At 39.4% G+C, this 16,208-nt stretch overlaps 1 protein-coding gene across 18 annotated transcripts in view; it reads right to left on the reverse strand.

The window, feature by feature from the left end:
- Positions 1–16,208, reverse strand: part of eif4g3b (eukaryotic translation initiation factor 4 gamma, 3b) — a 346,564-nt gene that overhangs the window by 308,696 nt on the left and 21,660 nt on the right. For 14 of the 18 annotated variants that reach the window (XM_069919086.1, XM_069919084.1, XM_069919085.1 and 11 more), the window contains one exon: positions 7,382–7,463. The exons of 1 other annotated variant lie outside the window; for it this stretch is intronic. In XM_069919086.1, coding sequence (XP_069775187.1) covers positions 7,382–7,463 — 82 coding nt within the window. Of the gene's footprint in view, positions 1–7,381; positions 7,464–7,823; positions 7,953–16,208 lie in introns of those variants that run through there. 3 more of the 18 variants (XM_069919090.1, XM_069919091.1, XM_069919096.1) reach the window with 2 other exon arrangements.

The following is a 16,208-nucleotide window of genomic DNA, read 5'->3' on the forward strand; positions in this document are numbered from 1 at the left end:
TAGATATGCAGGGGAATATATTGATAGGAGGGGACTTTAACCTTAATTTGGATCCAAAGATGGTTAAAACTGGACAAAAGACTAGCAGAAAGAACAAAGTAGCCAAATTTATAGTTAAATCAATGAAGGAAATGCAACTTTTGGATATATGGAGGAGACAACACCCAAAGGAGAAGGAATACTCATATTATTCAAGTAGACATAAAACATACTCAAGGATTGACCTATTCCTGTTGTCAGCCCATATCCAAGGGAGAGTTAGGAAAACAGAATATAAAGCTAGATTGCAATCTGATCACTCACCCCCGTTATTAGCAATAGAACTGGAGGACATCCCACCAAGAACTCCATGCTACTTAAAAGACAGGATTTTAGAGAATTTATTGAGCACCAAATTAAAATGTACTTTGAAATAAATACAGAATCAGTGAAAGACATTTATATTATGGGATTCAATGAAAGCGTTCATCAGAGGGCAGATAATAAGTTATGTAACTAAGATGAAGAAGGACTACAATCGGGAAATAGAACAGCTGGAAGGGGAAATAGCAAGTACAGAAAAAGAACTAGCAACAAGGGAAGATACAACAAAAAGAGAATTGGCAGACAAAAAAATAAAATACAAAACACTACAAACGTACAAGGTGGAGAAGAACATAATGAAAATAAAGCAGAAGTATTACGAGCTAGGAGAAAAAACGCACAAAATATTGGCTTGGCAGCTTAAAACAGAACAAGCTAAAAGAACAGTATTGGCATCAAGGAAAAAGGACAAACAAATTACATATAACCCCACAGAGATCAATGAAAACTTTAAGGAATTCTACAAGCAATTATACCGAACTGAGAACAAAAGGAAAGACAAAATAGATGAACTACCAAAATTGCAAGAAGAGGAGCAAAACAAATTGATTAAACCATTTGAAATAGAGGAAATACAAGATATATTTAAAAAAATACCGAAAAATAAAACGCCTGGGGAGGACGGACTCTCAATAGAATTCTATAAAACATTTAAAGAGTTACTAATTCTTCCTCTCCTGGAAATAATGAACCAGATTGAAGAAACACAAAACATGCCAGATTCATGTAAAACAGCAATAATTACAGTAACACCAAAGACGGGGAAAGATCCACTAACACCAGCATCGTATAGACCAATATCTCTACTTAACTCAGATTATAAGGTAATAGTAATAGCAAAACTATTAGCAAACAGATGGGCCAACTGTGTACCAAAAATAGTAAAAGATCAAACTGGATTTATTAAGAAAAGACGAACAAAGGACAATGTCTGTAAGTTCATTAACTTAATCCATGCAGTACAAGGAAATAAGACGCCAACAGTGGCTGTTGTTTTAGACGCAGAGAAAGCCTTTGACAGGGTTGAATGGAATTATTTATTCAAAGTATTACAGAGGTTCAACCTACCAGAGAAATATATTAATTGGATCAAAGCATTATATAAGGGTCCAATGGCGAAGGTGACAGTAAATGAATATATAATCGAACCAATTTAAATTAAGCAGATCAACAAGGCAGGGATGTCCACTATCACCCTCACTGTTCGCTTTAGCAATAGAACCATTGGCAGAACTGATAAGAACAGAAAATAAAATAAGAGGGATAAAAATAAAAGAGAAGGAATATAAAATCAGTCTGTTTGCAGATGACATCATAGTATACTTAAAAGAACCAGAATTATCAATAAAAGAATTACATAAGAAATTGAAGGAATAAGGCGAAGTATCGGGGTACAAGATCAACGCAAACAAAAGTGAAGCGATCCCAATGAATAATGCGGATTTCACAAAGTTTAAGAAAGAATCACCATTTAAATGGCAAACACAAGCAATCCGATACCTAGGTATTAAACTAGATAATAATCTAGGCCATCTATACAAATTAAATTATCAGCCATTAATGAAGAAATTACAAGACGACTTAGAACATTGGAAAGATTTACCACTAAAACTGATAGGAAGGGTAAATTGCATTAAAATGAATATCTTCCCAAGGATACATTACCTATTCCAATCGTTACCAATTCACCTAACAGAGAAATTCTTCAAGGAGCTAAAGAAAATAATAAGGAAATTCTAATGGAAAGGGGGAAACCGAGGATAACGGTAGATAAATTAACAGAATGGTACAAACAAGGGGGCTTACAGCTACCAAACTTTAAGAATTATTATGGAGCAACACAATTAAGATAACTATCAGATTTTTATCAAACAAGGGAAAAACCAGATTGGACCAGATTAGAGCTAGATAAAATAGGGGAGAAGGTACCTGAACATATACTTTAAAAGTGGGAAGAAAAGCTGGTGCAACATGGGAATTCACCAGTACTGCACCATCTGCTCAACATTTGGAAGAAGATTCACGTAGAAAGAAATAAAACAAATTATCAACTACAAAAATTATTATTGATGCAAAATCATCTAATCCCTTTCAAAATAGATAACCTTTCCTTTAGAGAATGGGAGAGAAAAGGGATTAAAAGAACAGAAAATTGTTTTTTTGGGAAATAATTTATTATCATTTGAACAAATGAAGTACAAATATGGAATAACTCATGGTACAATGTTTGCATACCACCAACTGAAAACCTACTTAAAGAACAAATTGGGAAGCAGACTGAGGTTACCAGAAGGAAGAAGTTTTGAATATGTGATTACAGACACAATGATAATTAAAAGATTTATAGCAAACATGTACATCAAGCTGCAAGAGAAAGAAAATGATGAAATAAGCTGTAAACCCAAACAAAAGTGGAAACAAGATCTAAACATAAAGATAAAAAATGAAATATGGGAAAAGCTATGCTCCGGAACTATGAGAAATACAACACGAGGTTAAGCATGATGCAATATAATTGGTTACACAGGCTATATATCACGCCCCAGAATTTAAATAAATGGGACCCAACAGTATCAGATAGACGTTTTCGATGTAAGAAGGAAACGGGAACAACAGTACATGCAATTTGGGCATGTGAGAAAGTGGAAAAGTTTTGGGATTAAATAAAATTACAAAAAGCAACATACTAAACAATCCAGAGATCTTTCTTCTAAGTAATACAAGTAAAGAATTAGGCCTCAAACTGGAAGAAGCACAAAAAAAGATTTATTATGATAGCCTTAGCAGTAGCAAAAAAATGTATAATGTCAACTTGGAAATCAAAAGAGAGCCTGAGAGTACAGCAATGGTACATGGAAATGAATAAATGTATTCCTTTGGAAAAAATAACATATAGTTTAAAAAATAAAGTCACATTATTCGTACAAATTTGGGAACCATACATGGAACACAACAGAGAGGGCCTACCGCGGACCTCGACATTGTTTAATGGGTTTATTGTATTGTATATGTTGAACATTTAATGGGTTTGGAGGGGGGTGGGAAGGAGGGAGGGAAGGGAGGGGGAAAAAAGGGGAGAAAATAACACTGTGTATATTCAAGAGGGAAATGTTTGTGTGTATTTTGGTTAATATGGTTCATAGTGTGAAAAATAAAAAATCAAGTTACAGGACCAGCTTGTGTAGATCCTCGTACAATCTAACCTTTCAATAATGACTGCGTCCCTCCACTCCCCTCCCCCGCCCCGTAACAGCACTCCTAATAATTCCCCATGGCGTAAGTGCCTCAGGAACCCTTTTATTAAATAAAGATTCTTAACTTGGACTATACATAGTCCTGATTTTCCCTGTAAATTCATTAAAGGTGCCAGCACAGGCATTAAGTTACAGGGAAGCATCGGCATACCCTGTTTGCAGGCCTGCCAAGCCAACCTCTGATTCCCTGTGGGACACCATGGCGGTGGACATCTGGGTTGTGTGCCTTACAATGACAGGGGAGCACCTGGATGGATGGCCAATGCGTAGCAGGTGCTGGTCAAGGAATGGCTACGGCACTTAAAGCATGGCATTGCACTTCCTGCTCGCAGAATTGGCACTGCCCCTGATGTTGGTGGATATATAAAGAGACCACATATGTGAGTCAGTGACTACATAATGTTTTACTTCCCCTCCCACCCCCCCACGGGAGCAGTTTCTGCAGCACCCTGCTCCATTGGGAACACAACAACCCTGTTCAGTCAGAGGGAGAACTGGTAGAGTGTTGTCATTTCCAGAAACGTCACCTTCCCCTGCTGATGAGTCTTGCCCCTTATTTTAAAGAGGCTTGTGTTACTTCTTTATTTATGATACATATTGATTTGCAGTTTATCTACACAATTATTATGTATTTTAACCTGTCAATTGAAGACTTTTTTTTGTTAACTATTGTACATAATGTTGATCATGTTTGTAAATGATTAGCAAGTGGTGAAATGCAGAGTGAATTGTGGAGGGTTACATGACCTCTGTCTGGAACCTAGTCAAAGTTGCATCACCTGCATCAATAAAAGGTTGGACTCTGTCCACCCATTAGTGCACACCTGACCACTGGTCCCTTTAAATCCCTTAGTGAATACCATTGGCCCCTTCAAATCAATTACTGATTACCTGGGTTGGACTCCCCAACTTACTGCACTTTAAAAGCCCAGCACGTGCAGCCAACTGGTATCTTTGCTCCTTGGCCCTGACTATGAATGCTGCTCTATGCCAGGTCATGAACTGTGTGCAGAATCATTGGTAAGGTGTGCACTACACTTAGAACAGGACCCCTTTACATTGTGCGTGAATACTTAACACTGTTGATACAGGGAATCAGGAGTGTGTGTTGAAGTTCGTCTTGTAAGAGAGTGTTAGTAACTGAATATTATTGCACATGTGTAATAAATAGAGAGTTGGCTGCCACTGGTATCAGAGATCGCTGAATCTGATGTGAATGCTTATATTTTTTTGAATGCCTATCCTGTTTTAGTATCAAGAGTGGTTTTGTCTTCCCCATTTATGATTTCCCTGCATGTATAATAAAGTTCATCCCTTGATTGTCAGCCTGCGTTTGGACCCACTCTCTGTAAACTCATCGAATCTGACTTACAGGGTTAGAACTGAAACAGAGTCATCCACAATCAAACAATTGGGAAAAATTATTTGGCCTGAAAAAGTTATTATTTTTATTGTTTGTTTGTTTCAAATTGCTTTATGTGTGAATTCATATTGAAAATATTTTTGGCTTTTTTTTCCCCCCAAAAAAACATTTGATGGTTCTGCCCAGATTTGCCAACTTTGACACCAAAGTGATGGTCATGGAGTCTTGGTGAATTTACCCAAATTTCAGTGGTTCTGTGAGCCTGAGGAAGATGTGTTAGAAACCCGAGAAAGTCTCTTCTGGCTTTTTTGTGCTTAAGAAAATTGACTATACGTCTGCTTTCGATTGTTACTGAGCCCTTCTTTAAGGATCAGGCCCAGAATATTGGTTACCCTTTTCTTTCTATCGATGCTGCTAAGTTTCTCCAGCACGTTTCTACATTTTGATCAGCGATTCTAATCAGAGTGGCAAGGAGTACTAAAGTAAGCCACTCATTGCCTTGGTTTGTTTTGCTTCACATGGTTCTGCAAGATGCTTCACTGGATAACCTAACTAAAATGTTGAGCTAAGGATTCAGTTATGATTGGTGATGGTTCTTTGTTTGAACAACCATTGCACAACACCAGTAACCAACCTACGTCTTTGCATGAAAAACATGAGGACCCCATTCTTAAGCAACACTGTTGCAGCGCCAGTGACCAGGGTTTAAAATCCAGCACTGTCTGTAAGGAGTTTGCACGTTCTCCGTGTCGCATGGGTTTCCTCTGGGTGATTGGGTTTCCTCCCACCATTCAAAAATGGACAATAAGGGAGCTAAATATGAAGACATTTAATCAAAATGCAGGAAACAAGTGTATGATCATGGCTCTCTAAAATTATTCCACTATAAACAATGGAAAAGCAGAATACATAAAATTTGCACAAGAATTTTCTGGGTTGGTGCATTTCCAACCCAAACAGGAAGGATGAAGTCTTTGATCTAGTTCTAAAGAAGTTGGGACGTGGACAATGTTTCAGTTCAAAGTATTCCGGCTACAATGGACTATACTCTCAAGGCTGAGAAAACTTAACTAGGAGTCAATTAATATCAGTGCATTGTAAAATTATCTGTACCAATGAATTACCAAAACAGAAGCGAGCAGAAGAGTAATGTATTAAAAAAATGGCAAATGGTAAATTAGAAGACAGAGAAAGGCTAAGAATAAGGGACCAAAACAAAATGAAGTACACTTCAAATCAGTTTATACTGGAGTTAATTCAGTCATCAGGTTGGAATATATCCCCAGGCAGATTAAAGGTCCCTTATTGTCACTTTCGAATGTAACATGCATGAATTCTTTAACTTTGTTTACAGCAAGGAAGACAGAGTTGCTGCTTTGTCCAGTGCCCCCCCCACCTCACGGAAATGAAGACCCAGCGAGAAATGAACTTGTGACCCCTGATCGACAAGACCAGTGTTCGAACCACTGAGATGGAACCCCAATTTCCCCAAAATATGGAAGTCAGCAAAGGCTAGCAAAGGCTAGTCATGCCCGACTAACTTGATCAAGTTCTTTGTTGATACAACGAATGTCACCAAATTAAACCAATGCATTTAAGGAGATAGTGACAACAATGATTCATAAGGGACATGAAACAGAACAATACTTCGTTGTTTTTCAATTAAAATGAATATCCAACACCAGTGATATGGGCTGCATGGTCTGACTCCTTGTTCTTTGAACTGACTACCCAGGTCATGACATTTTTCTGAAAATAAGGAAAGACTGACCACATTCAAATGATCGCATGATAATACTACGAGCTAAAAAAGATGACATTCTCAGGACTGATAATGAAGACAATATCATGTATGTTTCTGCTGCACCAAAAATTCTGATGTACACAATTCCTTATTGTTCATCAACCATCAACAGCTTTAGCGCGGGTACTAAAAGCTTCATTTCAAAACTGTAACCGGTTGGGGTTGGCAGACAATCTCAAGACCAACAAACCTCGTCACAGATAGCAATGCAAAACAATGGAACAATCTACAAAGTATACCTTCCATTTTAATCAATACCATCTTTTCTAAAGGTCAGTCAGTATAATAAAAATATAATTTTACAATATATTTATAGCTATTGCAATCATCCATTGTTGTGGATATCATTTAGCACACACTAAAAATGTACAAAATCTCATACAAAAATACAGTGAAGTCATATTTGAATACTGGTTCAATACAATTCATTAACAAGTAAAAGTCAAGTAGAGAGCTTGATTGGTATATTACATTTGGCATAATCTTTGGATTTCCAGTTTATATTTCACAAACTTGACATAAGAGAACAAACATCTGATGAACTAGTTTGTCATAATACATTCACAAACTCAAAATCTTGATTAAAAGCATACTCACTGTGTACTGGACAGTGGCTACTGTTGCCTGAGGAGGGTAGATACGTTCTTCAATTGTCTGTTGCACAGGACCTCTGGCAATTCTGTAGTAAAATGGGGTGTTAAGGAAAATTGTATCTTCAAGTCTGTCTCTTTCAGTTTGTTAACTGCTAATTTCGGCAGCAATCATTATGACTTTGCTATTATCAGTCATTCTGCCTGTTGATTGAAAACTAATCTTCTATGATCATTCAACTTTATGTTATAACCACACTCATACTGGTAACTTGATCACAGTGTGACCTCAATGCAGTCATCTTCCTGGATTAATGCCAAACACCAGATATGGGCATCTGGTTAAGCAGTTAGGGATTATAACCACGCTAATTTTTCCTGGAGAGACACATATTCATCACACCATATTGAAATTCTTTCCAAAAATAAAGTCATGACATAAAAGATACACGTGTACACCGTTAAATGCATCTGTTCATTTTAAGAATTAAGACTGACAAATCCAAAATACTGATGGTTATGAGTTACAAATATCCCATTGCTTTTCCCAATTCAGCAATTCAAATTCTGTACTTGGCCTAAAATATAGAAATTGAAATAATTTACTGTACAATTATTGCTCAAAAAATGAGGAATCTACCACCTAAAATTCAAATTATATTTGACTGAAAACTACTGCGTTAAATTGAATAAGTAGAATAAGAATTGTAATGACCAAGTATTCCAAAATCTAGTAAAAATTAGTGTTCCCCCCCCTCCCCCCACAAAGGCTTATCCATCCTATCACTTTCTGCTGTCACAACAAATTCCAGATTTGCCTATCATTTGCATTAACTTCAACTCAGAAATTCTTGCTGTCCATCTAATTATCTGCCGACAACTACTCCCAATGATTGAAGAGACACCAGCATCGCTATGTTAATTCTCAATTGTATTCCAAGCCTCATCATACCATCCCATCTCCCATTCGCTCCAACATCTGATTCAACTCAAAATCTCTTCCACAACTCCAGCCTATTGTCTACTTTTTAAATACCTCGTCCATGACTGGTGGAGAGGCTATCAAGAGTCCTTCTGAGTTAAAAATCTCCCTTATGACCACCTACAAAACAGGCATCTTGGACCTGCCTTCTAAACATTTAGCTCCACATCTTTGATTACACTACTGTGCGACATCATAAAATTTTAATTTTTTAATTCCAAGCACAGATGTTTGTTTTATTTATTTTTCCCATTAAGGTAACTGCCTCTTTTTTAAACAACTAAGGCATACATGCAGATAATGAATCTCAAACAGGATCAATTTAATGTAGCACATTTCAGAATCAGAATTTATTATCATGAACATTTGTTGTTTGGCAGCAGCATCAACAATGCAAACGTTTCGATAGAACCATAGAACAATTACAGCACAGAAACTGGCCACCTCAGCCCCTCTAGTCTGAGCCAAACCATTTTTTTCCCTTGTTCCACTGGCCTTAACCCTGCCCAGAGTTCTCCATACCTCCCCATCCATGTACCTGTTCAAATTCTTCTAAAATGTTAATTGTGCCCACGTTTTTCATTTCTGCTGGAAATTTCAGCTCCGCTCTGTGTGACGAAGAACCCCCTCATGTTCCCCCTAAACTTTTCCCCTTTCACCCTTAACCCATGTCCTCTGATTTGTATCTCAACTACCCTCAGTGGGGAAAAACAGAGCCAATCTACATTTACTCTATCCCCCTCAATATTTTAAATACATCTATCAAATCTCTCCTCATTCTTCTTGGCTCCAGGGAAGAAAATCCTATCCTGTTTAACCTTCCCCTGTAACTGAGTTCCTGAAATCCGGGCGACATCCGAGTAAATCTTCTCTGCACTCTATCTTAATTGATATCTTTCCTGTAGTGAGGTGACCAAATCTGCATACAATACTCCACATTTGGCCCCACCCAATGACTTATACAACTTGAATATAACATCCCAACTCCTGTACTCAATACTTTGATTTATGAAAGCCAATATGCCAAAAGCTCTTTTTACAACCCTATCTACCTGTGATACCACTTTCAGGGTATTATTTATCTGTATTCCCAGGTCCTTCTCTTCAACTGCACTCTTCAGTACTCTACCACCTTACAAAATAAATAAAAATAGTGCAAGAAAAGTCCAAGTAAGGTAGAGTCTATGGTTCATTGTTCATTCAGGAATCTGATGGCAGAGGGAAAGAAGCCATCTTTGTGCCACTGAGTACTTGTCTTCAGGCTTCTGTATCTTTTTTCCCTGATAGTAGCAGAGTGAAAAGAGGGTATAGGCTGGCTGGTGGAAGTCCTTGAAGATAGAGGCTATTTGTTTTAAGACATCGCCTCCTGTAGATGCCCTCCATGGAGTATTCTTAGGTTAAATTTACTTAAAATTATATTTTTAAAAATCCAAAAGAATTCATGAAATGCAATGCAAACACAAAGGTTTGCCAGCAGCTATACATTGAGTCACCAAAGACTCTCGTAAACTTCTCATGGAAAGCATTCTGGTTGGTTGGTATGTAGCCACCAACTCTCAGGACAAGAATAAACTCCAGAGGGTTAACTTGCCCTGCAACATCACGGGCACCAGACTTCACTTCCTCGAGGGCACCAGACTTCACTTCCTCGAGGGCACCAGACTTCACTCCATCGAGGGCACCAGACTTCACTCCATCGAGGGCACCTACATGAGGCAGTGTCTTAAAAGAAATCAGCCTCTATCCTCAAAGATCCCCACCATCCAGGCCATGCTACTATCAGAAAAAAGGTATAGGACCCTAAAGACTACATTCAAACAGCACAAGGACTGCTTCTTCTCCGCTGCCATCAGATTCCTGAATAATCAATGAATCAAAGACACTGCCATAATTTTAATGCATTTTATTTTTAATAGTAATGTTGTAAGATGGTTAGAATATGAATGTTTGCTCTATGATGCTACCACAAAACACTGAATTTCATGACTTGTTCATAACAATAAATTTTGATTTGGAAAATCCTTTTACTGCTGAAATTGTTTGAAATTTTTCTTTTTGGTGAAGTCATTTAATTTTGGTTGTCATAAAAAATAGTCCATCTTTGTCACATGCAGTAATGTCGCTAAGGGACAGTGAAGAGAGAACACCTGGAAAAGGAAATCAGGCCTTAACTCTCTTAAGCGGAGAGTCAGCTTCACAGTGTAGTCAGGTGGATTCAGCAAGAACGTACAAGTCATGCTGAGCCACACATTGTTCCTGGTGATAATTTTAAAAATGTAGACATAGAGCACGGCAACAGGCCATTCTGGCCCACGAGCCCGTGCTGCCCTATTACACCCAACTGACCTACAACTCCCAATAAGTTTTGAACAGTGGGAGGAAACCCAAGCAGACATGGGAAGAACATACAAACTCCTGACAGACAGCATGGGAATTGAACCCTTGTTACTGGTGATTTATCAGCATTGTGCTAACCGCTATGTTAACCGTGCTGCCCCAACATCCTTGAACAACTGTTCTTAAATTGCATGCTTGGCTCATTGTTGGTGTAACTGGAGGATGCTTGTGAACAAAAAACTTATGGAAATGTGATCATACAAGCATTTTGAAGTAAGAATAGGTTTTCTCAGCCTTCAGCTGCAAATAAATCACAGCTGATTTGTGATCTAAATCCATGTCCTGCATTCTTTAATAGCCATCCTCAACAAAAAGAGTCAGATTTAAAATCGACAGGTGACAGAACATTCTTCAACTTCTGCAGGAAAGTTCTAAATTTCTATCCCACTCTGCAAGTGTTCCACATTTTCATTCACAAACTATCTGGCACTCATTTTTGACCTTTCTTGCCCTAACCCTAATAAGCAGATTTTTCTCCTCATAATACAGGAAATTGGTCCATATAAATAGCCAACATTATTCCAGAGAATACAACCCCAGTTTGTTTTATTTCATATAATTTAATTTCATATAATTTTATTTCTGCAAAAATAAAAAATGGCAGCGTGGCCAGAGCTGCTATCATGAAAACGCTGCTGGTAGAGCAGACCCACGGAGAGCAGGGGCAGACTCAGCACTCTCCCACAGGGTCAAACCACCCAGTCCAATTGCCATCAGCTCTTCAAATGGCCTGTAAAAGAAGCCCAATGGTGGTTTAAAAATTCTACAATCATGGAGTCTGGGACCAAGATGGTGGAATCCATGTGCGGTAGTGGCCTTGAGAAATTGCAAATTCTGGCGAACCAGAGGACTGGCACAGGACACCAGAAATCAGGGAGACCTCCCACCCCCATTTGAGGGGAAGCAAAGAGGAAAACACACAAGTTGGTGGCCACGGCAGCAGACCAGTGGGGGGGGGCTCTGACGCTGAAGAATACGCAAGTTGTTAGTGACCTAGGGCGAGGAACTCATGCAGCCTGTGGGCTGCTGGCAATTGCAAGTGACTCACGCCAGGCTGCGGACTGCTGGAGACTGGCCAAAGGAAGACCAGATATCGAAACAGGGATATGAGAGGGTGCTGAGGGCTTCCTAATCGTGTCGGAGGTTTGCATGTGGAGCTCGGGTTGCTGATGGCTTGGACTGGATGCAGTGTGGCTGCGAAGGCAACGGGAGCACTGGAGGAGAATCCATGGACACTCAGCAACTCTGGATGCACTCTCTTTTGCTTCCATTTCTGTAAGGGGCGCTGGGAAATTTTTGCTGATGGCAAATATTTGTCTGCCTTACAGTAGACCAAAGGAAATTGTTTAATATCACTTTCATTTTTATTACACAACAATAAAATATTTTTAATTTTTAATTTAGATATACAGCATGGTATAGGGCCTTTCGGCCCATGAGCCAGAGCTGCTGAACTGTACTCAATTAACCAACAACAACAACGGGTACTTTTTGGAGGGTGGGAGTAAACTAGAACCCCAGGAGAAAACTCATCCAGACACGGGGAGAACAGACAAACTCAAGATTATCCCATCTAAGTCTAAATGCTGCCAGAGTACCACCTATTCTCACTATTTTTGGTCTGATCATTTGGTTCAAAGACACTGAAGATTTTCCATAAACATAAAACCTGCCTCTTCATTTCCATTATCTTGAACATCAAGGAAAGCAATTTCAAATAGGAGTTAAAAAGTGTGAAAACCCTGCTAACAGCTTTTTTAAAAAAAGTTCTTTTTTTTAATTTAATTTTCTTTTTAACTTTTAAATTTAGATATACAGCATGTTAACAGGCTATGTTGGCCCACAAGTCCATGCCTCCCAATTAACCCTCAATACTCATAACATTTTGAATGATGGGAAGAAACTGGAGCTGCCAAGGAAAACCCATGCAGGCACAGGGAAGAACGTACAAACTCTCTACAGACAGCACGGGATTCAAACCTCAATCACTAGTGCTATAAAGGTGTTGTGCTAACTGCTATGCCAACCATGCCACCAAAATTTTACAATGTTTTGCTGCCCCTCACTTGGGCATAAAGGCAAAACAGTAAGAAATTTAGCATTCTAAAACTATGAGAATCCCGACAGAAGCTGGCGACTCTGTGATATCTGCCTCTGAGACCAATATCAGAACATCCTTTCAGAGGGTGAACATAATCTCCTTAGTACTGGTCAGCAAACTCAAAACTTGGGCCTCTGCAACTGGATCCTGGACTTTCTCATTGAAAGACAACAGTCAGTGCAGATCAGTAACAACGTCTCCTCTTCACTGATGGAGCACCTCAGGATGCGTGCTTTACCCACCCATGACTGTGTGGCACAATTCAAGTTCCATCTACAGATTTGCCAATACCACAATTACTGGCAGAATCACACACAGCAATGAGGAAGTGTACAGAAGTGAGCTAGATAAGCTCGCTGAGTGGTGTCACAAACAACCACCAGGCACTCAACATTAGCTAAAGTAAGGAACTGATTTATGGAGTCCAGGAAGGGGAAACAAGAATACAAACCATCCTCATTAAGGGATCAGCAGTGGAAAGTATAAAGGACTTCAAATTCCTGGCTGTCAATATCTCAAAGGATCTGTCCTGGGGCTTCCACCTCGGTGCAATCATAAAAAAGGCTCGCAAGCTGCTATACTTCGTTTTGAGTTTATGGAGACGGTAGGTCATCAAAGACACTTGCTACTTTCTACAGGTGTACTGTGGTTGCATCACTGTCTGGTTTAGAGGGGCCAAAGCACAGGACAGGAAAAAGCTGTAGAGGGTTGTGAACTTGTCCAGCACATTTATGGGCATCGGTCTTCGTTTAAAAACATCCAGAAGAAGCAACGTCTCAAGAAAGCACCACCCAGGCCATGCCCTCGTTTCACTACTACCATCGGGCACACCCAACTGCACAAAACAGCTTCTTTCCCCACCCCCCCACCCCCACCCCCACAGATTTCTGAATGGGCAGTGATCCAGACACTTTTTAAGTTTTGCACCTGTAATGCTGCCATAAAAAAAAACATCAAATTTTATGACATCTTAGTGATAATAAATTCTGATAAGAGCTCTCTAAAGTTATGTACAAAATCTTTAAATTCATTATCCTTGCAATAAAGGGCAGGCCATAGTCCTTATATTATGCCATTTGTCCTTGTAACCCACAAGCCTTCTGTACATCGACACTCCCTAAATTCATCTAAAGATTATTAATTTTGATGTTCTGCTACTGTAGTGTGCCTATTTTCTCACAATACTTTATTTGTTAATTTTGCACCAACTGGAATAGTGTGTTTAACAGTGTGCCAACTGGAAAACAGAAGCCACCAAATTTAATGTGAGAAGAAACATTTTGGGCAGAACGGTTAGCACACCGCTATTATAGCACCAGTGACCCGGGTTTGAATCTGTCACTCTCTGCAAGGCGTTTGTCATTTCTCCCTGTGTCTCCATGGGTTTCCTCCCACACTTCAAATCATATTGGGGTTGTAAGTTATTTATAAGGCAGCACAATGCTCATTGGGCCAAAAGGGCCTGTTACCTTGCTATATGTCTAAATTTAATTTAAATGTAAAATTTAAGTTACTTTTACCATTTATTACTTGCAGAAGACAAATCTAACCCTCAAAGGCCACCTAGAAAACTTGAGAGTCTATCAGAATGGTTTTACCACACTAAATGTCAGGTGCAGAATCGCATGATGAGACTCAAGGGGCAACTTTCCCTTTCCTCACCATCTCCACATTCCCAGAAGTCCCATGAAAATTTTAATTGCTGGAAATTATTCCAAAAACAATTGATTATCTAATCATGGCAAACAAATTCTGCCAATGCTAGGGTTTTGGTGCAGTACTAAAAAGCGCTGGAGAAACTCAGCAAGTCCCATCCTTGCCTACCACTCCACCAGCCTCCATATCCAACATATTATTCCCCACAATCTCCATGACCTAGAATAGGATCCCACCACTAACAACTTCTTCTCCCCTCCCTGCTTTAAATAGGAATTGCTCTCTCCTCGACTCCTTCATCCCTTCCCACCAATTGCCCTCCTTGGTACCTACCCCTGTGACTGCAAGAAGTGCTACACTTGCACTTACACCTCCTCCCTCAGCATTATTCAGGGTTGTGAGCATTCCTTTCAAGGGAGCAACACTGCTTGTGAATCAATGAGGGTCATTTACTGGACCTTGGCTCTATCTTCTGCAACAAGCACCATATCCCACTTTAATTCCACACAAACAGTATCATGCCAGCATGTCTGTCCATTGACTATGTCCTGCCAAATTGAGACAGCCTGCAGATTGGAGGATTGGCAATCTCCAACCTGATGGCATCAACATCAACGTCAAATTTCCATTGCCTTCCTCCTCTAGTCTCTTTCCCTCATTCCTGCCTTCTTCTAGCTCCCCACCCCCTTTCCTTCTTTCTCCTATCAGATTTCTCAACCTTGGCCCTCTGTTCTCTCCTCCTATCACTTCCTAAGCTTCTTTGTAGTCAACCCTCCCAACTGTATTCACCTATTAACTCTTACCCATTGGACAGTGTTTCCCCCGCCCCATCTTTTAATTCAGGCCTCCATTTGAATTTCATCATTCCTCATGAAGGGCTCAGGCCCTTAACACTGACTGGCTTTTACTTCCTGTGGATGTTGTGTGACCTGCTGAGTTTCTCCAATGCTTTTGTGACTTTCTAATGAACAAAAGCTACAGACAAAATAAACAATCTGTGAGCTTGTTTGCAGAAGTGATTTTTCCACATGTGATAAAGTGATCAAAAAGCAAAAAAAAAACTGACATTTTAAATACCAAAAATCCATGACTTCCACAGCTAGCTTGACTACATGATCTTTCAATCTTCCTTAGAGTTCTTTTATCTGGCGCCAACACATCTGCTCTGATGTTAATAGTCTACTCACCCAGGGCTTTTAAGATTTATTCCTTTTAGCCTCAATTCTACCGCAGCTGACGTGGCTCTCAACTACATCTGTTCAATTCCCCACAATTCTGTCAACACAGTAATGATAAAATTCAGCATTTCTTTAGCCCACCGGCCTCTACATCCAAAGGACCATCCTCCATAATTTCCACCATCTTCAACAAAAGGCCACCATTACACACATTCCAGGTGAAGCAGAAACTCACTCGCTGCTCTTCCAATTTGGTTTACTTCATTCAGTGCTTTCAAGATGGTCTCACAAATAGCAAAGAAAACAATGCAGATGGAGTCATCATTTTGCAGAACATCTTTGTTCAAAGTTCACATTTAAATTTAGACATACACCATAGTAAGAGGCCCTTTTTGCCCATGAGCCCATGCTCCCCGATTACACCCAATTGATCTACAACCCCTAGTACGTTTTGAACAGTGGGAGAAAACCAGAGCCCTCAGAGGAAACCCACGCAGACATGGGGAGAACATAGAAAGTA

The sequence above is a fragment of the Narcine bancroftii genome, chromosome 2, assembly GCF_036971445.1.
Source record: "Narcine bancroftii isolate sNarBan1 chromosome 2, sNarBan1.hap1, whole genome shotgun sequence".
Taxonomy (NCBI): Eukaryota; Metazoa; Chordata; class Chondrichthyes; order Torpediniformes; family Narcinidae; genus Narcine; species Narcine bancroftii.